We start from the raw sequence: 25,381 nt of genomic DNA, 5'->3' as shown, positions 1-25,381 counted from the left end.
ATGCGTAAATGATGCGAGATACAAAATGACTGAAGACCAAACCAAACAGGATTAAGTCCTCACAAATAATAAAATGAATGACTAATGTGGGAGTTGGGGAGAAGAGGTAGAGGCAGGATTGAAGAACTGCTGTCCTTTTTCTGGTATTTCTGGTGAATCTGTATCTATCTGTCACTGCCGCAAAAACCTTCTTTAGGTATTTGGATGCAAGGCTGCTGGCTGGTCTGCTCCGAACCAGCCTTAAAGTTAAACTAGGAGGAGGAACAGAAATTGTTTGGCTAGAGCTGCTCTCATGGCTACACAGATAACCATTTAAGATTTGCTCATTCCCAACTATCTTCCTGTTCTGCCATACGATGAGAAAAATAACCTTTTAATTTAACAACCCATGAATAAGATTACACTTCCTTTTCGTAACTGGGAAAATGGGTATTCCCTTCAAGACATCTACTTTCCAATGTCAGGTCAGAATTAGATTCAAAACAACACTACAAACCAGCTTTAACAAGGGACAAGGAAATAACTTCAGATTTACCTCATCTATATTTAGAACACATATTAAAGGAACCTCTTCCAAAACATGCCTGGGCTGACAAAGGTGTGAGAAAGAACTTTACCATACTTGTTGTCATGCTGCTTTGGTGGGTAAGGCACTTCCAAAAAAAGTCAAGGATCTAGTGTGTGTAGGTCAACAGAAGAGGCAAATATATAGCTGAGCCTTTTTTTAAGCCAGAGTTTTTATATATTCTCCACAGTCATCTCTGGCTTAAAATGAAGTGAAAGGAAAGCAAATTGCTCCAATCATGTATGCTTTGGAGAAATTCATGCTGACAGTCAGACACCTAAAGACTTTCATTTAAGGTATTTTATCCCACTTGGGTTCTTCAGAAATAGTCCTGATGTAATTATCTTTTGATACTTGAAGCCAATATATTGAGACTCGAGAAAAACTTTAAAAATACATCTGCAGATCTAGCTACTGACCTACCTAATGGGCATTTCACCAATTCTGAATGAACAAAGTAACATTTGTCATACATACCTATGGATGAGGTTGGTCAGGGGCTCAATCAGTTTCTTTCCCAGCCTAGGTTCTAATGGAGTAAGAGCACCAAACTATTAAAAAAGAAGTGCAGACAAGAAAGTGATTTAATAGCTGCTTTTAAGCAGTATTAACCCCATCATTTAAATTGCAGTCCATTATATTTAAATCAAGCTATATAAAATTTTTTTTCTCTCTTTGGTTATGTTCACAAACACTAGTTTCCTAGTTTCTTTTTCAGATTTCATGGTAACTATACCTCCAAGCAAGAAATCTATTTTTGGACCCAAGGTAATTTAATGAGAACCCCCTGTAAACATAGATCGAGAATACTTGCCAGTTTTATAATTTTAATGAGAACCCAATTATTCGTTGACGATGTCATCAACTTGAAAAAGAGTGGAGCAAGGGAAAGGTAGTTTTTGGGATTGCGTCGAGCCAGCTCACAAATAACATTTACTGCTGCAGACTGCACACCTGGGAAAAAGAATTGGGAAAAAGAATTGGGAAAAGCAGCAATCTCAATGCCTTAATTGTAATTGAAGTTTCTGGTGCAGAACCCCCAGAACAAAAGCAGCCCAAGATTCCGACTTGTGTCCAAGAGTAATAGTTCAGCCTTGAGGCATGTGGTAGTGAACTAAACACAAGAATGCAAAAAGAAACCGAGAAAGGATTCTATTTAATTTTGGCTATTTTTTAATACGTCAGCAAGCTGGGTATCTGCTTTGGCTCCAGCATTAGAAATAACAGGACACTGCCCACCTCCTTCCCCCTATACTGCAGAGAGCTTGTTTGTGGGACACATACAACATAATAATAAACCTACCCACCATAAAGTTTCCAAACACTCTTGCTCCTTTTAAATGTATTATTTACACGTTTAAATAAAACACAAAAATAATGAGTCCTTAAATAATCTGACTGGACAAGTTAATTCCCTTCTAATTGCTCAGCCCTGAAATTGATTGTTCTCAGTTTGGAATCTTTTCATCTAGATAGCCTGGGTTTTCTAGTAGAGAGCAGTCCTTTCCTCCATAACACATAATAGGTATTTTCATCCTCTGTTTGCAGCTGAGAGGTGTGGGTGTTATGCTTTCTTTAAAACCACCATCCCTGGAAGATGCATCTTACACGTCCACACCCAATTACTCTAGTACATGCAATTCAATTTCTCCCTCTGAACACACAGGCAAATCAACTGGAGATCACAGAACTGCATCGCACACACAGTTCTGGAAACAAGTGTACGTTGTTCTAGTGCAGTGAGGGAAGAGTGGAAGTGTGAATATGATATAGAGCAATTGCAAGTTTCCTGTGCTGCAGCTGAATTGCACTGACACGGTACCGAAAGGACCCAAACAGCAGCCTGGACTAAAAGTTTAAATTTAAAAATATTAAAAAAACCCCAAACAACAAGTGATGTGAAATTATTTTAAGTACATTCATTGCACATTAACAGCTGCAGCTTTGTAAAAAAGAACAGGAAACAACAACAAAAACCCAGACCCTGAAATCAACTGAAATATTTTCAATAGCTAAGTTAAGTAAATAATGAACCAGGAATCATTAAATAGCTTTGTCCTGTTAAGGTTTAATCCACTGATATAGTTTTAATAGCTTTGGGTTCAAATAAGAATTGGAGATTTTAAAGAATTTCTTTTTAATATGGCAACAACTGTCAAAACTCTCATATGCTCATCTACCTATTAAACAGGCAAATCACTACCCAAAAGATGATTACAGCATTTTTCATCTGTTCTCTCCACAAGCTCTAAAAGCACATATGCCTGTATGTTTTGGAGAAGTATTTTACTAAAATCCACTCACCAGGATCAGGATCTTCAAGCTTCTCTTTAAGGCGAGGAAATGCGGGACGGAGGGACTCTGGGTATTTCAAAAAAACTTTGTACATGATTAACACTGCCTTCTTCCTGATATAAGGCTTTGTATGAGACATCTGTTAATGAAACAATTGCAATTAGGCTCTTGGCAAATTTGTGCTTCCAGAGTTCTTCTCAAGGCCCTCCACTGTCTCAAGACTTCTTCCTGGGAGACTCAACTATTTTTCAAAAACTCAGCTTTGAGGGGAGAGCAACATACTGTCATTTATCACCAAAACTAATAGAAATATGAAAGGTAATCCTCTTGAGCTAACTAAGGTCTGTAAAGGCTCCCCAAAATCCCCACAAGAACAAAGCATCAGTTTTCACATGTAGCGGTTCTAAATTTAACAGCTATTTACCAGGTTTGAACAATTTAACATTGTGTCATTACAGGAAAAAGTTATTTCAACCTTATCTACTCACCAGTGTCATGATGTCATTTGCCAAGTCCCTGGCAAGATCTGGAGTAACAAAACAGGACAAGCCAGTCAGTGCAACTCCAGTATCATATTGGTTAGGGCTACTCAGATCCTAAAAAGAAGAAAAACAGGCTCAAAAATTTAAGATCGTGGAGGATGTTGAAAAACAGTTTTCTCAGACCAATTTTATTTACTCAACAGATATGAGGCAGAGCTTCTACTCCATGGAAATCTTTATATCAACTATTAACAGGAATGTTTTCCAACACCTGCTAGAATATAGCTAGACTGGGGTTTAATAGTTAAACAATAGACGGATGACAGCAACATAAAGGCAATTAGAGATATTGTGCCTTGGTGGTACTTCAAGAATGGCAAATAATTTCTAAAAATTCATTACATGATCACAAACATGTTTAAAATCCTAAAAAACTAGTATTAAATACTAACCCTGCTAAGTCAAAGCTCGACTGTCATCAACTTCACTGGGAACAGGCACTGTCTTTAAGTGCTTAACAGTCTCCTAGCTTAATCTCTCTATTAAAGAAATGAGATTACTTTCCTTCCAAGCTGCTGGCAGTGCCATAACTTTCAGTCCATACAGACATAACACAAGCTAGGGCGTAGAATACATTTGTATCGATCAAGTTTCTCTGGACTTATTTGTAGTCAGTATCCTACATAGTCTTTCAGGTATTTCTAAGCTTCAGACTCTTAACAATATTAATATCTGAGTACATTCAAGTATAGATCATAAAAACAGACCTCATCAAATACAGAGCATCACAGGATCATTCCTTAACTGCAGTTATTTGGAAACAAAAATATGAAATGAACTGCAGAAAGTATTCCCACATGAACTACCAGAATTAACTGTCCAGGTTCACGTGTACACAGAGGCTGCTTTAGGAGAGCTAAACATAACCAGGTCTTCAGGGTTGTGTCATTTGCATCTGTTTTTAAAACCTTTTGCAGGTGGTAGGAAATTGGATTCTACTTTAAGAAGAATGAAATCTACTTCTTAAAGAGAAACAAAACTTTGCAATTCATTCTGTATTTTGAGAGCTGATAATCCCTTAAAATACAAAGTTGCTAGACTGATGAAACATGAAAAAGCATCTTTATTTATGTCTTCATATAAAAACTCAGGCACAAAAAGAAAGGGATAGCCTACTAAGTGACTGAAATTCAGTATCATAAAATCTCCATAATAAAGAAAATGTAGGGACATTATTCAAAATATGCACTTGTTAGAGCAGAACAGTTTAAAAGGTAAAGGGAAAATCAGTTCTTTAGGAAAGATACTGGATAACATCCCACTGATCTTTTTTTAAGCAAGTGTAAGACATTTTAGCTGCTCAGATGGTAAAAATTAAGGCACATCTTGTACTGGATCGGTCAAATTTTAAAGCAGTGATACTTTAAAAAAAATTAAGCTTAAGAGCGTTAAAAATATATCTGCAGTCTGAAGAATAGGAAAATATCCTGCAACCCAATAACTCAGAAAAAATTCAAGTGATAAAGCCCTATGAAAATACAACACACTTCAGTACATTAATACAGAATACAACTTTACATACGCTCTTCACCATTTTTACACACAATGATAACAAACAAGCCAAAAGCCTGATCTATTATTATAAGAAGAAAACAGGCCTTCACAAACAAATTTTGCGGAGCCATGTGACTGCTCATTTTACTTCAGGAACGGGAACATTTTTCTTACCCATTACATTCTTATAAGGGCTGCCTAAGAGGCTAGCAATATTAACAAAAGTTATTGTCACCATTCACCGTGATTAACACAGCTGGTATGAGACAGCACGAGAAAAGTCTATGGACAGCTCCTAAGTATTTAATTAATCCTTCATCTTGGAGAATGAGAGTAGACTGTAAACCAAAAAGATTGTAAACAAAAAAAAAAAAAAATCAAGTAAACATCTTTATATTCCTAAAAGATAAATACTGTGTACAGTTTTGAAAATACAAGTAAGGAGACAGTGCAAGAAAAAATTAAGAACCCGAGTTAAAAGCTTACCTTTCGGATCTGATTAGTTGTCAACATAATTACATCAGTTCCTTCATGAAAGCACTGAGAGGCAGCTAGGTAACCAATTCTCTGTAAAAAGGCAAGCAGGGGAAAAAAAAAAATTAGACTGTTTAGATAAACAACTAGTAGCTTCATAAGCAATAATAAAAAGATGAACAGAAGAGGCATGACAGGGTTTTCTAGAAAAGGGGGTTTATATCAGGAAAGAATAACCCCAGACAAGTAACATCTCTAGTGATAATAATCTATTTTAAGGATAATAAAACTAGCCTCACTGTCTCTACTTTGTTAGAACACAGAGGTTGAATAACCATGAAGGTTTAGAAATAAGGTAGAAGTGTCAGTAGGAGAAATGGAGAACATTACATTTATTTCGTCTGTTTGGACTCCTCACTTTCAGGTACAAAGGCCCAATTTGAAAACTATTCCTTGTGAAGTAACATTTCACCCTGTCTAGTGAAAAAGGTCTGTAACATACAGCATGAACAGAACCTTTCAAGAAAAATTACAAAGCTATTACAAAAAAATATGCCTGCTACTAGGAATCTTAGGTAGTCTTCACATGAAAATACCCCATATTTTCACAGAAGATAACCGACAGCTATGTGGTAGAAAAAGCCTATACTAGCAGGCCAAGTATTAACCATATACTAGAAAACAATACAATCTACTTCCTTTATGTATTGAAGAAAGCAAACCAAAAGATGATGTACCAATGCATTCATTAGATACAGCAATGAAACAGCCTGCCTAGCAGAGAACTCACTTTGAATGTAAACTTCGATGCGCTCATGACTTCAATAATATTGAAAGCCGCCCAACTGATGTCGTAGCCCAGCATCTGTAACTGTGAGCAGAGAAGCCAAGATTACAAACTTCTGAAATAAGAGACTCAAGAAAATAGGTCAAGATACTCCACAAAATTGAAGATGTAACAGGAGTCCAAAAATAATACTGTAAGACATCATGTTTATTAGTAATGTTATATTCTACACCACTCCCAGTAAGTGAAAGATGTCTCAAAGTTCCGCCAAAAGCAAGTTTTAAATGGTTTGCATTAATTCCAGGTAATACATATGCAGTTATATAAGCATCATTGTGAAGGCTTTTTTGTTTTCTGGACTCTTTAAATAAAAAAGAGAAGAGAACCACAAAAATATTTTTTAACGGTATTTCCCTCCTCTCCTCCTTGACAAAGGTCTGTGCAAAGAGAAACAAACACTAGTTTCAAGTGCTTATACAACTATGTGCTAAGAAACAATCCAGTTGAAAACAACTTTTTAAAATTGGATTAGTTTTGAATCAGATTAGCTTCCTGACCTATGTCAATAAAATCAAGTTGTACCAATACTAATGTCGGCACAAGGAGCAGCCTCTGACATCAGATACGTGGGAGCATTTTCACCTGCAGCCTGCACTTACGACAGTCTAAAAAACTGCAGTCTAAGAAAAGCAGGCATTCAGATTGAAGATTAGATCCTAGTCAGCAAGGAAAAAAAAAAAGGTGCAATTACATTGTATCCCAGCAAGGCACTTACATATGTAAGTTTGCAGACTGCATTTGCTTTCACTGCAATGTTATCCTGCTTGAGCTCCTGCTTGATCTCATCTATGCACTGGGAGATGTATTTTGCCTGAGGAAAATAAACAAACAAAAAATTGTGCTCATTTAGCAGTTTTGTAGATTTCCAGCATGTTAGTGGGGAAAAGCAGCAGAACTCATAATTTGCAAGCACCAAATCTCACACACAGAGTATTTAGGTAAGCAATTAATTCTAACGAAACTACCTGTTATGTAGAAACATCACAATTTATTACAAAACTAAAAGTACACCAAAAGTGGCTTCCTTTCTCCTTCCTCTCCCTCACAGATACACCATTCAGTCCAGAGGTCTAGTTTTGAAGAGTTGTGAAAAAAGTTGTTCAATGGAAATCTTGTACCCTAGGAGCCTACACAAAACCAGAGTGCCATGGTTCCCAGAACACACATTAGGTCACTTACCTCAATGGAAACTCACAGATCACCCACACATAGAAAAAATTATGCCAAACACTATTAGTAACCCCCAAATTTAAGGTGACTGATGAAAATACAATGAGTTACTCTTCTTCTGGGCACACTGTGTACGGGTGATGCTCCAGATGCGCACCCAGAGCAGTGCCCGTGCCTGAGGGACACGGCACAGGTCTCATGGGGTACACGTACTGCTGGATGCAAGCCTTGCCATCCCCCCCAACCACGGCAGGGACACCCCCTCCCTGCATCACGACTTAGATGAGTCATTTTGCCCTTTACACATTTTGATAAGCAACAGTTATTTGTGTGAATTTCTAGAAATTCAGATCACCAAATGTCACAATGTTTACATTTAAATATTGGTCCTTCACTTCTTTCCAAACAATCATGTCTGTGCTTGTGGGAGGGATGTGGCAAATGCATAATTCAAAAATGTCTGTACAGATTTTACTTTATAGATGGGGTTAGCTCAGTCAGAGATTCTTTCAGTTCACAATTAATTTTGATTTAAGTACTAAAGTTATCTGCTACAGAAATCATCGAAAATTTAAATGCCGAGAATAATCTCTCTTTTGAAAGCCACACATGCATCAGGGCATTTCCCATTCCATATAAATAAATCAACTGCCAGAGGAACCAGATCAGAAACATATTACCTAGTTTCAAAGTAAAATGCTGCTTGAATACCATTATATTCCACCAAAAAGATATTTTCAACATAGAAGTCTACTGGCTAGCCTTTAGTTAACAATTCTCCACTTTACACTAAATTTTGTGTATTTCCCCAACTATTCTTTAGTCTTTTACAAATGTCCTAGAGTAATACTCATGTTTCAAGTCAAAGAAGTTTGCTGCTAGAAGCAGAGAAAGTTATTTTTAATAAATAGCAGGTGACAATAAAAATAAATTATACAAGGTCTGTAGTGCAGAGACACTGCAGTGATCCAGGTGAGGGAAGGTAGCAACTGAAGTTTAATGCAGGGCTTTCATGCTCCAAGCAGCAGTCACGTAATGACAATTTACACTGCCATCATTCAGAGTTTAGCGATACCAAAATTCAAATCCACCATCGGGACACACGGTGAATACATGTAATTCAGAGGACCACCAGCTTCACTGGTTCCATAGAAGCAGAATAAGTTATCTGGATTTTCTCTCAAACCTTGCACTTACAGAGGGATAAAAGCTAGCTCCTCCATGGCACTGGTAAGCTCAGGTGTAGCCACATCTGTTATTTCTGAGACTTTTATTAGAAGTCTTTGTTGACCTTTACAGAGCTCCTGTCTGACTCATTCCTGCAGCCTGATGAAGCCCCTCAAACAGCAGCCCTGCTCTCCAGCATAACTTAACTCATAAGGTCTGACAGAAAAAAGAGGGCAAATGAGTTTACTTGAAGAAATTTAAGATATTCCTAAGTGCCTGTACTTGGGACATAAGTACTATCTTTGCAATGAGAATTTTCAGTTTAAAGAAAGACATGCTAAACACCAAACAACCCTTTCCTCTACAGAGATAGCCAACTGTTCTACATAAGGGATCTGCCAACACTGGAAATGGCACTGCCCCCAAGTGCTTAGCAACGTAGAGTCCAGGTGATTTCTTCCCAGAAGCAGATTTGGGATTCTAAACCCTTTGCCTGAGAGTGATTCAGATCCAAACCGCTCCCACGGGAACTTTAAACTCTTGACTATAAACTAAAAAAAAAAAACACCAAACAACTTTTGGTAGTAGAAAATAAACACTTGATTGGAGATGCTGAAAGAATGACTTACACAGCAGGAAACTGATCTACAAATACATTGTACCTGGCCTTGAATATTTCATGTACACATAAGAGCACACTGGGACAGTGTCACAGAATCCTTCATGTGTCTATCTTATTGCCACATCTTGGTCAGCAAGGTCAGCACTGGTTCTCAGTGCGGAATACTAACATGCACATTCTCAAGTTTTATGTCCATAACCAGGAAAGCATTATTGTATTTTCCCACAACATCTGTCCCCAAGCTATTTAAACATTAGCAGAAGATTCCTGGTGACCTCTTGGGAGTTGAGTGCAAACCACTGTGTGACCTGTGGGGGGAAGAGTACAGGAAAGTTCAGTATGTACAGCCCAGCCCAGCCAAACACAGGCTCCCACATCACTAGCCACACTCAATGGCCCCAGCAGCCTTCAGGCAAATGCCTGTCTACTAGTTAGCCTAACATAATGAGCATCTTCTGGAAAAGTATGTGACAGAAATCAGAATCAGATCTGAAACTAAAATAAGGGATTTTGAAGAGCAGAAAGAAGTCCTTCCAAAATAGCTGTACTTCAAATCCTAAAAGACTACAAGGAATGAACAGCCCTATATATAGAAAGCTTTAAAGGATCAGCAGGTATTTACTTTTTGTTAATCTCTGGAGTAGCACTGTCATGAATGAGCAATATGAAGAAAACCGATCTATTTAGTCTCCCACTTAAATCTGAAACCCAACCACCACACCCTAGCCAGATTCGCTACCACATTTAACATCTGCATAAATACGAAGGAAACAAGCAGGCGTGGGCAGATCTTTAGTGGAATCACTGACTTCTGCAAAGCCCTGGACAGGAGGTGGCACCGAGGCATTTTCATGCAGACCGATACCCTCAGGCCCCACAGTACAGCTGGCAAGCTGTTCAATGGAGTCAAACTAGGCAGTAAAAGGGAGAACCACCACCTGATGCAATGAAGAAAATACAGCAGTCTCTCAGCAAGGCCTAAATATTTGCAGGAAAAACCCTTTATATACCGAAACAGGACAAAACCTGAGTATTCTTCCAAGCTCTGATTCACTAATAGTTTTTTGATAAATCCCTCTAATACAGCCATTTTCTTGTGTGGCAATTAAGAAGAAATATTTCCCAATATATAACTGGCTCGGTTTTTACTTAAATGCTTTTGAGATCCCATGAAGAAAGCAATGCAAAAGGAAAATACTTCAGAGTTCATTTATGCTCACAGTATTCATTATAATACCAATATATCTCTTAACTATTAATTGCTTACTAATTCCATCACACACTTATTTGAAGTCTTCCTGGGATACTATTCACTCGCTCACATTTTGCTGGTCAGTTGAGAAGCCCTCCTAAGACAATATTTATAGACCTTTGGACATTCCCGGCCAGGCTGCTTTGAGCAAGCAAGGCAATTATAAGGGATCCTTTCATTCCTGCTGTAGCTGGGAACAAGCAGAGCCATTAAGCGAAAGAACACCCTCAGAATGATGGCAATCCCGGCAAAGCTGCCTGGCTGCAGTCAAAAGCTGAAGGGCATATGATAACACAGGGAAAAGAGCTGAGGGGAGCTCTTTTATTCGTGCTAGGCTGCCAAGTGGGAAAGGAGCCTTTCCCAAATCAGTGGAAGAGGCTCCTTAATGAAATGCTATAGCAACCAGTTGGGTGATTGTTTTCTCTCTCATATCCCTCAAAAGGAGGAAGATTACAGAAACACACTCAGAGCAGCGCAGCTAAAACCCAAGTAAAGTATGCAGATGTTAGCAGTAATTACTCAAAGCTGTGAATACAGTACAAAGTCATAACTGCCATTTCTTAATATATTCCACCAAACAGATGCAGTAAGCATTTTATATCCATTAACAAAATACACAAGCTAATTTTTATAATAAGCTCAAATTCTTCCAGAATTCCAAGACTTCACCTAGAAAATACGTGCATTTAAATGAATGCGAGTGGCTAAAATAAGAATGAAGGTATCACAAATCAAAGACACAATCCTTTTGAAATGGAGGGAGGGAGACAGGGAAGGAAAAGTGGGTCATGGTAAGAAGCCAAAATGACAGTTTATATGATTTTTCTTTTCCCAAAACATGTTTTTTGAATTAACTTAGAAAAACACGAAAGTTTTATTCCAAGCTCCAGCCAAGACAGAACTTGGAGTTTGCTCACAATTTCAGAGATGTTCACAAAAGACTAGGTTTTTTCAAGCAATATGTGAACAAACTGGGAAAACCACTAATCTAACTGAACAACAATTACATTTGTAGGCAACATGACTCTCTATGCTGTATTTTCATATGCTGATGAGAAGACACTAACGATTAGAATGAATATCACTGCAGAACCTTTACATTAAATTTAATCATGAAAGCTGTTCATTTCCAATAGTCTTAAAGAAGCTGTACTCTTATCTCAACCATACACCACCTTCTGAAACCAAGAGAAGGCAAACTCACACTCTTACCGCTTGGAGTTATTGTCCAGCAAACCAAATATAGCTGCATCCTCCACCAAAGTCCTTGTCAGGATCCAGCCTCAGTCCACTGGATCTGCTGCAGCTGATTTGAGATTCAAACCTGTCACTGCAACAGCAAAGTGCTCTCCACCCAGATGAAACAGCAAAATGTCAGTGAATTAGTCCCTACTTCTCTTGCACTCTTAGGGTTAAATACAGTGTTTTAAGGAAAAAATTATTAACGGTGAACACCACAAGAAGCAAGAGAGAACCTGCTATAAACATCTAACTACACCATTCTAAAACAGAAAAAGTTTGGAATACGTAGAATATAAAAGTAAGTAACAGATAGGGACAGAATATGACATTTCTTTTGGTTTAGGAACTATAGGATCTTTTTTTGTAGCACTGAGACATATGCTTGCCACTGATCTCCATGAAATCACATTGTATGCAAGCACATGACAATCTCACATGAGCAGAAAATGCCCACTGCTCCAACTTCCAGAAAACCAGCAACAACTGCCCATTCTTTTTTTTTATACATTCTTAAGAAATACTACCTGTGGGGTGTGAGCCATGTGACATGACCATGATGCTTAACACAAAAGGCAGTTACACCACAGACACCTTGTGGAGACGAAGCAACTTTCAAATTTATTTGTGCATCAAGCAGAAGATCCTGTTACAAGCACAGCGAGGATCAACTGCCAACTCCTAGCTTAGGAAGAAGAATGGAAAGAAATATGTCTCACTTGCTGGGCTTATACCAAAACCCCCAAAAGTAGTACTTCACATCAACAAACACCACTGACCTAGCCAAACAGAATTTATACACCTATAATTGTAGCTGAAACACAAGCACCGTACCACGACAGCAGAGAATAAATCAACTGCAGTAACAGACAAGAGCATAAAAAAGCAAAAGGTGCTGCTTTCCACTCACTTGGACACAGCGTTACAGATAAGCATATTAGATGTTAAGCATATTAGATATTCACTTCTGCCATACATAACTAAAAAAATTATTTAAGTACTATATGAAACATTATTTGAGTTAAGTAACAGGATCTTTTGTTAAGACTACTCCATGGCTGGATAGAAACATAATTCCAAGGCACATGTCTCCATCAGTATCCATCTCAAAACTAACTTCACTAAAACCATAAACCAAGCAAAGTAGATATGCATGTAGCATAATACAAACAGTAACTGAGAAACTGCACAGCACTCATTTAAAGCAGGTTTGCAGCAGCCAAAATAAAATGGTCCAGAGGGTAGTCAGAGGCAATAAACAGCTGAGACAACATGTTATAACTTGAAAGACATCTTGAAAAAGCCAGTTGTCTTTCACTCAGCTGTTGATGACCAGTATTGCTATATGGGTTTTAACATGTCTTAGTTTGCCTTTGCTACCTAGCTTTCCAGGGATTTATTCACTAATTTTGTAGGTAGCTTTAAGATCCCAGACCAACGTACTGTTCTTATCAGTGATAAACACTGGAGGCATGAAGGTGAACCTTTGTCATTTCATTTGCAGCAGCCTTCTCCTATATTATTTATTAGGAACACGATGCATTATCCACTACCCCCTTGCTTATTACAACCAAAGTGAAATAGCAAGACTCCCTGGCCAAATGACACTGATAAAGGAATGCAAAAAGTCTATTTATACTTTTTTCTTTTCTTAATGTTCACTGAAATTATACATACCTACTGAAATTCGGCATGATGCATCCATCTACCCTAAACTGATTCATAAAGCAATAAAAACCTTTGAACCTAGTTTTAAAAATTCAGAGATACTAAGCAAGTAGCATACAACTACCAGTTTCAGAGCAGAGAGTAAACAACCCAAACAAAGAACCACAGTGTCACCAGGCACTGTAGAAAAACACGTATCATCTTCCGAACAGGTACGTAGCACAGGAGGACTGACTTTCATAAAAGAAACCGATGTAGAGTTGCAGCTGCTTGTCCAAAGTGATTCCAAGAGAGACCTGGGACAACACACGCACCCAGACACGGTGAGTACTGCAGCACCAGCAGCATCTCTCCGAGCACCAGGCTGTCATGGTAGTTTCCCATGGAGAGCACCTTTTTGGCGGTTTACCCAAAGACAATTAAAATATTTCACATGAAAGAGCACCTATGCTGGAATCTGCAGCACAGCTACACAAACCATTCTGGACCACCTCCCCAGGAAGTCTAGTCTGAGTTGCCAACAATTAAGTGGCTATTAAGACAGCAAAACCCAAAACATGGGTCTGGGCTGGGTGGAGAATGGATTGAGAGGAGCCCTGAGGAGAAGGACTGGGGGGTGCTGGTTGACAAGAAGCTCCACATGAGCCAGCACCGTGCGCTCACAGCCCAGAACCGCCCCGTGCCCTGGGCTGCAGCCAGAGCAGGGGGGGCAGCAGGGCCAGGGAGGGGATTCTCCCCCTCTGCTCCGCTCTGGGGAGACCCCCCCGCAGTGCTGGGGCCAGCTCGGGGGCCCCCAACAGCAGAAGGACCCGGAGCTGCTCGAGCGGGGCCAGAGGAGGCCACGGAGATGCTGGGGGGGCTGGAGCAGCTCCCCTGGGGGGCCGGGCTGAGAGAGTTGGGGGGGTTCAGCCTGGAGAAGAGAAGGCTCCGGGGGGACCTTCGAGCGGCCTCCCAGGGCTTAAAGGGGGGGCAGGAGAGGTGGGGGGGGACTCTGGGTCAGGGGGGTGGGGGTAGGATGAGGGGGGGCGGTTTTAAACTGGCAGAGGGCAGATTTAGATGAGATCTAAGGCAGAAATTCTTCCCTGTGGGGGGGGTGAGGCGCTGGCCCAGGGTGCCCAGAGCAGCTGTGGCTGCCCCCTCCCTGGAAGGGTTCAAGGCCAGGTTGGACGGGGCTGGGAGCCCCCTGGGCTGGGGGAAGGGGGCCCTGCCCGGGGCAGGGGGTGCCACTGGGGGGGCTTTGAGGTCCCTTCCAACTCAAACCAGTCTGATTCCATGAAAACAGTCCAGCATAAACTAGTAAGGATGTATCATCAGCAAGACTCTAGATACGTCCCTTAATGTATCTTCAGTCTGATCAGTCCCTTAACATAAACATCTCCAGTCTGATCACAGTATTTGTTAATTTAATTGAACAGCAATTAAACAATCCTCATGGGCCTGTGCTGTCTAAATCATACCTGAGCAGACAACTTTTAAGACCAGAAAGATGCGTCAGATAAAACTGCTTATCTCTGCAAACACAAGATGTACTCAAACTTTTATCTTTATATTACTATGCATAAAGCTGTGCAAGTACTTGTACAATAGATTTTTTAATTTCCTAGTTTCACACATATTTGTGTGCATAATTTCAGTTTTCAATAAAGGTAGGCTTCATTACAAGCACACGTTTTGTTGTATGCATAGGCAATAGTCACTTCCTTCTAAGGAACTCAAGTAGCTATTGTTTCCAAGACTCAGTTGACTGGAAATAGTTCAGAGGGAAACATCACCAAAAAAGATGCTTAATGATGTATTCATACAATATAAACGTGTAACACTGCACTGAAAATATTACGAAGATATAAAACTGATTTATGCAAAGCTATATAAGTACTTCTCAGTTATGGAAAAGAAGGACAATGAAGGAAACAATGGATCGTGGCCATCACTGACTTCTTAAATTCAGTACAAGTATTTGTGTAATTAAAGTAAATTTGCTCACCTACTCCCTGCTGTACAATCATACCACTTGCTCTAAACAAACTTACATTCCTCAAGGTTGAAGCTTAGTCACACCGTGATAGCTAAAGTGAGATATTTTATGCAGCCTGAATTTGCCATGAAGATTGAGCCTGCCGGAAGAAAGTTTCAACACACCCACATTGATGCCTATTTCCCTTTACCTTTTAACATATCAATCTCTCAGCAAAAGCTAACAGGTTTGAACACCTACATCATCAAATAAACAACAATATAAAGGAAACTGCTAATACAAAAAACAGCACTCAACTACATGGTCTACAAACGCCATTTTATCAGTCTACTGGCCAGTGACTGAGAAGGTAACCTGGTATGAATCAAACACTTTTTCACGCTCAGTTACATTTTAGTATTCAACAGGACTCGTAAATATTGCCAGTTATTTTGAATGTATGCTTCTTATTTAAAAAAAGCACTCAACCGCCTTTATGAACTAACAATGATACCACTAGCCATGTTATTTTTTTGCACATTTTATCTTATTCAAATATCTTTATACTTCCTGCCATCTGGATTTAAGCAGATTCCCCTTCAGATTATGAAGCATTTCTGTATTTCAGCATGAACAATCAGGTTTTTTAATAACTTACGGAACAAAAATGCATCTTTGTAACTGGTCCCATGACTTGGTCTTTCTGATGCATGGCATTTAATGCCTCCCTTACAGCTCTTCACATCACATCAGAAACAGGACATGCTACCAAAGACCATTTCTAAGTGAAAAAACTAAAGGTAGTCTTTGTACAGCAAATATATTCACTAACCCACATTGCAGAGGAAGAGGTTTTTCAGTGACTGTGGAACTGACGACAGAGGAAATCACAAAAGGCCCCATCTTCCACACTCACCACTGGGACAGCGAGAGCTGCATCAAAAAGCATCAAATAAACAACTCTCTGAAGATGATGACAGTACAGAAATGTAGTTACTATCTTTATTCTACTTTGATTTTTCTGGCCATTCTTCCACTGGCCTCACAAAAGATAGAGCATATGGGCCACTCCATTTTGCAGATGAGGTACCAGAAAGCTCTTCCTCTCCCCCAGACCTGCCTAGGCAGAATTTTTACTTACACATACGTTAAGAAAGCAATCTGTCTGAAGCATTTCAAACTCTCAGAAGAGTCAGCTACAAAAGGATCTGGACCAGGAACAAAGATATTAGCCCCACTTATGCCACAGCCAATTAAGTAATATTTAACAAAGCAGAAAGCAAGAAGCTAATGAAAGGCAGCACTAATGCAAAGCCTCAGCTGCTCTCTGCTTGTAATCACACAAGAAAAAGCCCACATCTTGGCTCGTGTTCCATGGCTCCAGGCCCTTTATTTTCCATGACATGGCAGGTAAGGCAGGGACACTGTTACACTGGTCCTTGCTACCTTGGAGGCCACTACTAGTCTGCTCTGTTACCAGTTGGTGTGAGGTCCTTATCCAACCCTCTTCTGTGTATTGTTTCTATTTCTGACTTTGTCTTTTCCAATGATTCACATGCTCAAAGAATTAACAATAGCAATTCTAGATCCACTCGAAAGTGGGTGGAATAATGAGCTCCCTTCAAAGATATTAACACACATATGACAAGCAGTAACTGATCAAGCATCAGTGACTGAAAGAGCTGTCTGTCATCAATGAACTGCACATTGCCTACCAGTTGGGCTGTTTTTTCAGTTTTGGGTACCAGCAAGCTTTTTAGCATTCCTCAAAATTCCCCGACTGTGTTCTATCCCGTATCTTCTACCACTAGATGTTAATATTCCAGTAGTGGCTAGAGGCCAAGCCATCAAAGACCACAGCATTAGATGGTCTTCAGCCTCAATGACAGGCTGCGCCCAGAAGATGTTTGTGGTGTTAAAAGATTCTTCAAAACTCCTTACACCATCATTGCATCTGAAAACATGTCAGAGAAGTAACTGGAAGTGTGCACTCAAGCGCAGCAGTCCTATATTTAAAGGAAAAGGATTTTTTAACAATGCAAGTCCACTGTCCTTAGGTAACAGTCACTAAGAAGTGAGGATACAGTAAACCCTGTCTTTAGACAGTGAAACACATATTCTGCAGCATGAACACTCAACACGCCTCTCATTTAGCATTATATATCCACTGAAATTATTTTTTCCAACCGTAAACCCTGACTGCTCCTTTTGTTCTTCCAACTTGCTTCTGTACAAAACTACTTCTTAAATGTAAACAAGCAACAAGATACTTATCACCAAATACTACACATGGGAAAATGTGAATTTTTTAATATGCTTTTTCCTGAAAGTATCGATTACCAAAAATGTGAAGTGCTAATCCTGGCACACAAGCAGCAGATTTTCTGAGGAAGAGGGAGACGATTTCTCAAGTTATGAGAGAAGTGTGCAGACATTTTCTGCAGGACTTTTTTTAACCCCTTCTCGCTCTTTAAGTGTCCTCCAGTAAATCAAATGCACTTGAAACACAGAGGGCTATGGTCTGAACAGGACAAAGCACCAGTCATTTAACATCTCTGTTTCTGTTTTTTTATCATCTCAGTTTTGTAAGGCAACCTCTCACCATAGCACCTGACAGTAGCTTCCTTGTTGGGACCCACAAACTTCTTCACTACAAATGCAAAACACTGTGCAAGAACCAAATAGGTAATAAAAGGATTATCCCCTCCTTTATTTCACACTCAGGAGAACACCCCTAAACAGTTTGGAATATCTAGGAAAAAATCTGTTCTACTTTTAACAGCCTATGGTACAAGCCACTCCCCTCTTGAGCCTCCTCTGTAACATATCTATAGAAAGTAGGCAGAACGTGGGAGAAGTTATTCCACAGGGTACAAAACCACCTAATAACAGGTAAAAGACTAACTGCTTCCACTATCAAGAGGAATCATTTCCCAAATGAAAGAGAGAATGAGATATTAGAAGTAAAGATCAGGGGAGAATGGAAGAGGATCAAGTCTTGCAGGTTTGGTTTTCCCTCAAACTTTGAGCTGGCACTGGGAACCACCACAAGGATTAAAACACCTGTACAGAGCCTTGAAAAGCAAACACAGCACGTCAAACTAGGAAAAGATCTAATGCTGTTACACTACCTCATTCTTTCCACACTTGCGTTTACTTTGCAAGAAGATGATGCAGCTCCAGTTTTCCCTAGAAGACTGGAAAATAGACAGTATGTCTGCACAGGAAAGTATGTTAACTAACTCCTATCCCTTACCTCTCATCTTTACAGAAGACCATCACTTCAGTTTCAGTGTTTTAAACACAAAATAAATAGGTCAGCTTTGGATACAGATGAGAAATTGTAATTAAAATGACCTCTGACAGGTAATTAAGCACTCTACAGCAAGGATGCGAGCTAAAGCGCCAGGCAGTCTCCAGTACCCTCTCAGTTCCTCTAGTGAGCTGAGGAGGACACTTAGAATTTATTGAAAAAGAGCTCATGGTGCTCCATTTACTTCAAAACAAGCCTTGGGGTATGTACTTAAGAGTCCCAGCAATACAGGATGAACTTATAATCATCAAGCAGGAGTGCAGCAGGTCTCTTGAAAAAGCTGTATTGAGAAACCCATGTCTGAACCAAGGCGACAACCATCCCGTGCTACACACACATCCTCCGTGCGCCAGTGAAATACCAGATACATTCACTTGTGATTGTACCTGCAGACGAATTGGAAAGGAATAAATCTTACTATCTCATATCTACCAGGAGAGACTGCCCAGAAAGATGAGAGAAAAAGTGATGGCAGAAATTCCCTATGATTAAATTCAAAAGATAAGAACCAACACTTATGATAGAAATTAACCTTCTACAAAAAGCTTAACTAAATCCAAAGTCAAGGTAATAATCATGTCTTCATTTCTTTCCGTGTCATTTTTATTTAACAACGACATTACCTCCTTTCCAGAGACATCACTTTCATAGAGTAACTCTTGTTGAGCTGAGATCAACAGCTAATATCCTTGCCACCAAAGCACACTGCTGTTCGTTTTAAACAAATTTGCTCTTCTGAATAAGACAGAGTGTGTGTCTTAAGCTCAGACACTTATCTTGAGACACACAGATGTTGGTTGAACAACTACATTCAGTACTGAAGCAACATTTAATAGATGCAATGAACAATGGAAGCATTGTAGGAAAAGGAGGAAGAATTTTTTTGCAGCTACTTCCTCTAAAATACCATCCTGATTTTGTAACATTACCTGAAAATTAGCAAACGTCCATGACCATTGCCTGGGAAGCACTGAATCAATGCCCACCATCTTAATAGAAGAAGGTTTATAGCCCTCTTCAGCTAGCTGAGCTAGAAAAAGGAACAGTCCTGTGCTGTTTGCAGCCACTCTGTGTAATTAAGCAAAATCCTTGAAGGATTCTGAAACAGTCTATACTACAGAAGATACACATTTCATCAGTGCAATGTCTACTGATCAGCTGAACACATCCTTAAAGTTAGGTTTTAATTTTTTGCTGTGCACGTGAGGATATAAAAAGGAACTGTCCCTACAGTTACCTATTTTAAAATCTCACAACTTGTATTTCAAACTAAGGAGCTACTATCATTTAAAATACTGTCATGCTACAGTCCAATTGTAATTGACATCAGCTTCTTACTTACAGGAGGAGATAACACACTTGTTTTGATCTGAATCCTCAAGTGTGCATACCTGTATAACAACTTCCTTCATATATACAGAGCCCTACAAAATTCTGAGGAGTGTTTTTTCCTAACTCCAGAGGAGATCAAAGCCAATGCATGTTAACTATTTCTTGTCACTGACTGAGAACAAACCCAGTATGGCTTATGATGCACAGGAACTTGTTAATCCTGACTGTGTAACAGCACCTGTGCTCTTCATGAAGTCCTGAAAAAGCTGGTATTTGTCACAAAAGTATTTTATAAATAAGAACAGTATGTTCAGTCTTCCTCAAAGAGAACTGATGCCACAAAGGCTTGGACCAGCCTGGACCTTCATCAGGGAGATCCTCAGAGGTTTAACACTTTATGAAATATTTTCTGTCCTATGTACAAAATAATAAAGCATATTTACTAAAAGCAGCATAACATACAAACTGGCCCTAAGTGTGCTATGGGCAAGTGCTCCATTGAAGTAACCGTTTACCTCTTCCAGCTTTGAGTATACCACATTAAGTATCCACATAAACATGCTGGTTCCACTCCTCATTGTAGTTTCCCGTGTTTTGCAGGGCACTGTACACTTCATAGTAGCACTGTCTTCCTCTGTCACCAAATCAATACCCATAAATTTAACACATATTAAAATAAAAATATAGGTTTCCCAGGTATCATCACTAACAGATAACACCTTGGCCTGCGCAGAGCGGTTTTAAGAGCCATTTGAACATTCAAGTGGTTTTGGGAGTTGTATTTTGTGCTTTAGTCCAGCAGCATCAGTAATGAAGACCATAGTTTTCCAAATTAAGCATTTAATTTAGTTACATGCTTACAACTTTTCCAGATACTCCAGAGCAACTCACTGATATCCCAGCAAAGCACAACTGTTAGATCATTCATAAGAAAGCTTTTAAGGCCATGACTACTTACTTGAAGATGAACATAAATTACATCCTTTGTGTCTGTTACTTCCCAATTAACATGTGACACTTCAATGTGGAAAGTCTCACATAACATGTTCTTGATGACTAATTATTTCACCTATACTAATTTCCTGATCACGTGCCTCTAATACAAGAGAGAATAACTGGCCAACACATATAATTGCTTTCTACCTACAAAAGCTTTAAAACAAGAAAATACATTTTAATCAGGAGGTATACAACACGAACCATCTGAAAGATGAATTATGAGAGAACTCAGCTTTCCTGTCTACCAGTTTCACAACAAAGAATATATAGTTGACTACAGTAGTTGACTGTAGTGGAATAGGAAGGAATTCCTCTATTTTAAGTATACATATACATGTATCAGGGATCTCAACAGCACAATAACACACTAAATGGCAAAGTGAGTACCAAGCACGACCCTCCCTTATCCTCCTTCTCAACTCACTGCTCCTCTAATGCTTTCCTGTTCTCCCACAGTCTTTCCCTTTCAGCCTACACCCCAGTGTCATCTTCCTCCTTTTGATTCCTGCTTCCACCTTCCCCAAAACAACATCCCCTTTCCAAGGTGGCCAAGACACCCAGCTGGTTCTGGGCTCGGCGCAGTCTTCCCTGCGGGGAGCGGGGTGGAGGCAAGCTCCCACCCTCCCTGATCGCCTGGAGTGGCAGGACCTGACCGGGAAACGGGTGACAGCCAGCACGGAGGGATGCGGGAGGCGCAGGCTGGAGCGAAGGGGAGCCGGCCACGCCGGGACCCGCCGAGGGAAGCCGGCAGCCCCTCCGCGGCTGGGGGCCAGGTCCGCTCACCTCGTCCTCCTTGTGGTTGCGGATTCCGCGCACCAGGTCCTGCAAATTCTTATCAAACATGCGGTCGATGCTGCCCTTCACCATCTTCAGCGCCATGGCGGCGGCGGGGCCGGGCCGGGCCGCGGGGCCTGCGCTGGGGCTGAGGGGCCGGGCCCAGCCGTGGGGGCCGCCGCGGCTGCTGCTACCGCTAGTGCCGGGGGAGACCAGCGGGCCCGGGGCCGCTCACATCCCGGGCGGGGAGGCGGGAGGGGGGGGGGCTGGGGCGCGGACGGTGCTCGGCCTCGGCCCCGGCGCGGCGGCGGGCGGCGGGCAGGGGCGGCCCCGGCGGCCGCAAACCCCAACTCCGGGCTCCGCTCGGCCTCCCAGCGCCTGACAAAATGGCGGCCGGTCAGCTGAGGGCCCGGCCCCACCCCCCGCCGCCTCGCCACGCCTCCCGCGTCTGCCTCGCCTCCCTCCTGCCCCGCCCATTCCGCGCTGGCCACGCCCACCCCCGCGGCCCTACGGTCCGCCGCGTCACGCCCGCCGCTAGCCCCGCCCCCCAGGAGCCCCGCCCCCCGCGGGTCCCACGTGGCGGGGGGGGGTGGGGGGGGGTGGGGGTAGGGCGGGTGTGCTGGGCGGCGGGAACACGCGTGGGGCCGGGGCGCTCCGTGGGGAGGGCTGCCGCGGGGCCCCTGCGGAGCTCCGGCCTCTCCCTCGTGCCCGCGGGTGTCGTTAAACGGCCGCACAACTGATGAAGCCAGATTTTGGCCGTCGTGGGGACGCAGTTCCACAGGCTGCCGCGGCCCGGGCACCGGCTACCGCCACCCCCCACGGGGAGCAAGCGCCTACCTCCACGGCCACTCACAGTCCCTAACGCTCGTGGCGGCTTGGGTTGCCGCATAAGTGCAGCCACCCATTCGTGACAAGTGCCAGCGTGGCAGAGCCATGATGGGCGATGGGTGACAGTGGCGGGTGGTGGGTGATGGCCGGGCAGACCCGGAGCCTCGTGGGTAGCACCAGGCTTGTGGGCACGGAGTGGGCAGCGGTTCAGCTTCCCTACGGCCACAGCTCGTCCTCCCCACGTGCCAAACACCCGCATCATCCCTGTACATGTGTCTGCCGGGGGGTGACGTGTCCCACTGCGGGTGGGTGGTGCCGTGGAACAGAGAGAGAAAAGAAAATGTAGAGAAGTTGCTTTCCCACCCCACCTTCATCTCCAGAGCAGGATTCCAGCATCTGGGAAAGGAGAGGAATAAACAGAAAGGAGCTTTCAGACAAAAAGGAGATATGACCTTGCCGAGATCCGCTTGGGATTTTGAGCCACTTTATGACAGGGGGAAGGGAAAGGATTTCTGTTTGCTTCAAGTGTTTTTCCCCTTTGTTCTCTGTCTTCAGATTCTGACTTACAGTTTGTTTTTGTTGGACCCTGGCAGAAGAACGGAGCCCATGGGTTTGTTTTTGTTTTATTCAGAAATAGCTACAGACATCAGCTTTTACGCATTAGGTTTCCGATTTTAAGGGAAAAAGTCAAAGGGCAAGAGTTACGTTTGTGGGAGTCCTCGCTGTACAGATAACATCAAGATACCTCCGATGAGGCGGTGGGTTGAGAAGGGGTGGCTGTGCCCACCCACGCTGCCACCGTCCCCTGCAGCCGTCCCCCTGCCTCTGCCAACGTGCCAGCACTGCTCTCTAAGGGGCTCTGCCAAAAACCTTGCAAAAAGCCCTGGTTTTAACCCAGACAGACCATTTCAGTGGCTCAGTGGGAGCCCAGGCCCACGGACCATCACACTGTCCCCCCCCATCACACCGTCACACCTGCAGGACAGGGGCCGGGTGTGGAAGCCCAGGCTGGGAGATGCAACACCCCAACGAGCTTCCCCACTAACGAACCCCGCGCTGCAGAGCGGGAGCGGGGCAGGAGAGCTGCAGCAGCGCCCCAGAGCAGGGGGGCCAGGGATCGAGTGCCGAGTGAAGATCTCCTTCGGATTAATTTGGGCCCAGGACTTGATCCCCCCAGACTGAGTTTCCAAGGGTTTCTCCTGGTGTCACCTGACTTGGTTCAGCCTTAACAATTTGGGGCAGTAATGATTTCTTCACTCTTCTTCTTCCGAACCCGGTAGGGTTTGAAATTCCCTTATGATCACCCTTAACTAAGAGCATAGCTCTAACCCTAATTGTTGCCATAGGTAATATCTAAAGCCCTTAAAATTCCCAGCTTCTTGTCTCTTATGGCTTTTGCAGCTCAGGGTTTGGTTTGTTGTTTTTTTTTTGAATACATAACGCCACCTCCTGTTTTTGCTGTTGTAATTTCACAGGCGGCTTTGTCAGGGAAGGAACTTTTCCACTCGCAGCTGCGACTCCTCCTGCCGCTGGCAGCGAGCATCCCTAAGGGATGCTGTGCCATGGGAGACCTCTAGCCATGGGCTACCGAGTCCCAGTGTCTGTCCGTGGGAGAACACAAGCCTGGCCATCACATCCCTGATGGAACTGGTCCTGAACTGCTCAGTTCAGGGCCTGATCCTGCTTTTTCCCCAAATGCAGGACTTCTGTGAGTTTTCTCACTGTCTTGTGGTGCTCGTCTCTCCCAGCACTCGGAGCACGCCATGGGTTTTGCTTCCCAGGCTCCATCCCAACGAGGTTGAACAAGGTTTGGCTTGCGTTATGTTAATTGCTATCTTTGAGTGAACTGATGTGGGGGAAAGAAACGTGAAATTGGTGCTACTCAGTCTTCAAGGGCAAAAATAGGATTTTTCTGCAAAAGCTGGGCTCAGGCTGGGCTCCAGCAACTGCTGCAGCACAGGAATGACCTCAGGACTGTGATGCTGGACCGGCCAGGCCTGGTGTCACCGGTCCCAGGGCCATGTACCTCCACTGCCCCGTCCCCACGAGGGGCAGATGTGGGCAGGGTTTGCCCGGTGCCTGGCCAAGGCCAGGGGCTGCGGCAGCCTGAGGGCAGCTGGAATTTTCGGGTGCCGGGTCTCACGGTGCCGCTGCCCTGTGGCACATCCCTGCCCCTTGCTGCTGGCCCAGGCACAAGCAGGGTGCCTGAGCTGGGGTGATGGATGCCCACGTTGGGGTGCCCGTGCTAGTGTGCCTGTGTTAGGGTGACCGTGCTGGGGTACCCAAACTGGGGTGCTCATGACAGGATGCCTGTGGCAGTCTGCCTGTGTTCAGGTGACTTTTCTGGGGTGCCCCATGCCAGGGTGCCCATATTGAGGTGCCCCATGGTGGGGGTGTCCTTGATGGGATGCCCGTGATGGGGTGATGGTGCCAGGGTATCTGTGGGTGCCCTGTCCCCAGGTGACCATACTAGGGTGCCCATGTCAGGGTGCTCATGCAGGGGTATCCATATTGGGGTGTCCCATGTTGTGGTCCCCAAGCCGAGGTGGCCGTGACTGGGTGCCCATAGTGGGGTGCTTGTTTTGGGATGCCCGTGCTGGAGTTCCCCATGCCCGATTGCCCATACTGTGCTGCCCCGTCTTGGGGTGCCTGCGTTGGGGTGCCCTTGCCGGCATCCGCGTGCCAGGGTGCCCATATTGGGGTGCCCGTGTCGAGGTGCCCCGTGGGGGGCTGCTTCTGATGGGGTGCACGTTTTGGGGTGCCCATGCTGTGCTGTGCCATGCCCGAGTGCCCCGTGTCAGGGTGCCCGTGTCTCTCCGGCACGGCCCCCACCCGCGGCTCCGCTC

General features: G+C 43.0%; 1 protein-coding gene across 4 annotated transcripts in view; it reads right to left on the bottom strand.

Annotated features, from left to right (window-relative positions):
• The window catches only part of AP3D1 (adaptor related protein complex 3 subunit delta 1), a 46,200-nt gene extending 24,094 nt beyond the window's left edge, over positions 1 to 22,106 (bottom strand). For 3 of the 4 annotated variants that reach the window (XM_042794437.1, XM_042794439.1, XM_042794440.1), the window contains exons 1-8: positions 21,717 to 22,105; positions 6,933 to 7,028; positions 6,161 to 6,241; positions 5,383 to 5,463; positions 3,349 to 3,456; positions 2,870 to 2,999; positions 1,380 to 1,519; positions 1,043 to 1,116 (exon numbers count right to left, since the gene is read on the bottom strand). In XM_042794437.1, the coding sequence (XP_042650371.1) occupies positions 1,043 to 1,116; positions 1,380 to 1,519; positions 2,870 to 2,999; positions 3,349 to 3,456; positions 5,383 to 5,463; positions 6,161 to 6,241; positions 6,933 to 7,028; positions 21,717 to 21,812 (806 nt within the window). In that variant the 5' untranslated portion in view covers positions 21,813 to 22,105. Of the gene's footprint in view, positions 1 to 1,042; positions 1,117 to 1,379; positions 1,520 to 2,869; positions 3,000 to 3,348; positions 3,457 to 5,382; positions 5,464 to 6,160; positions 6,242 to 6,932; positions 7,029 to 21,716 lie in introns of all 4 variants that reach the window. The other variant, XM_042794438.1, reaches the window with a different exon arrangement.
• Positions 22,107 to 25,381: the final 3,275 nt, after the last annotated feature.

The sequence above is a fragment of the Tyto alba genome, unplaced genomic scaffold, assembly GCF_018691265.1.
Source record: "Tyto alba isolate M040663 unplaced genomic scaffold, T.alba_DEE_v4.0 Super-Scaffold_20000042, whole genome shotgun sequence".
NCBI lineage: Eukaryota > Metazoa > Chordata > Aves > Strigiformes > Tytonidae > Tyto > Tyto alba.
Note: the sequence above shows the minus strand (reverse complement) of the source record. Positions and strands in the feature narration are given on the sequence as shown.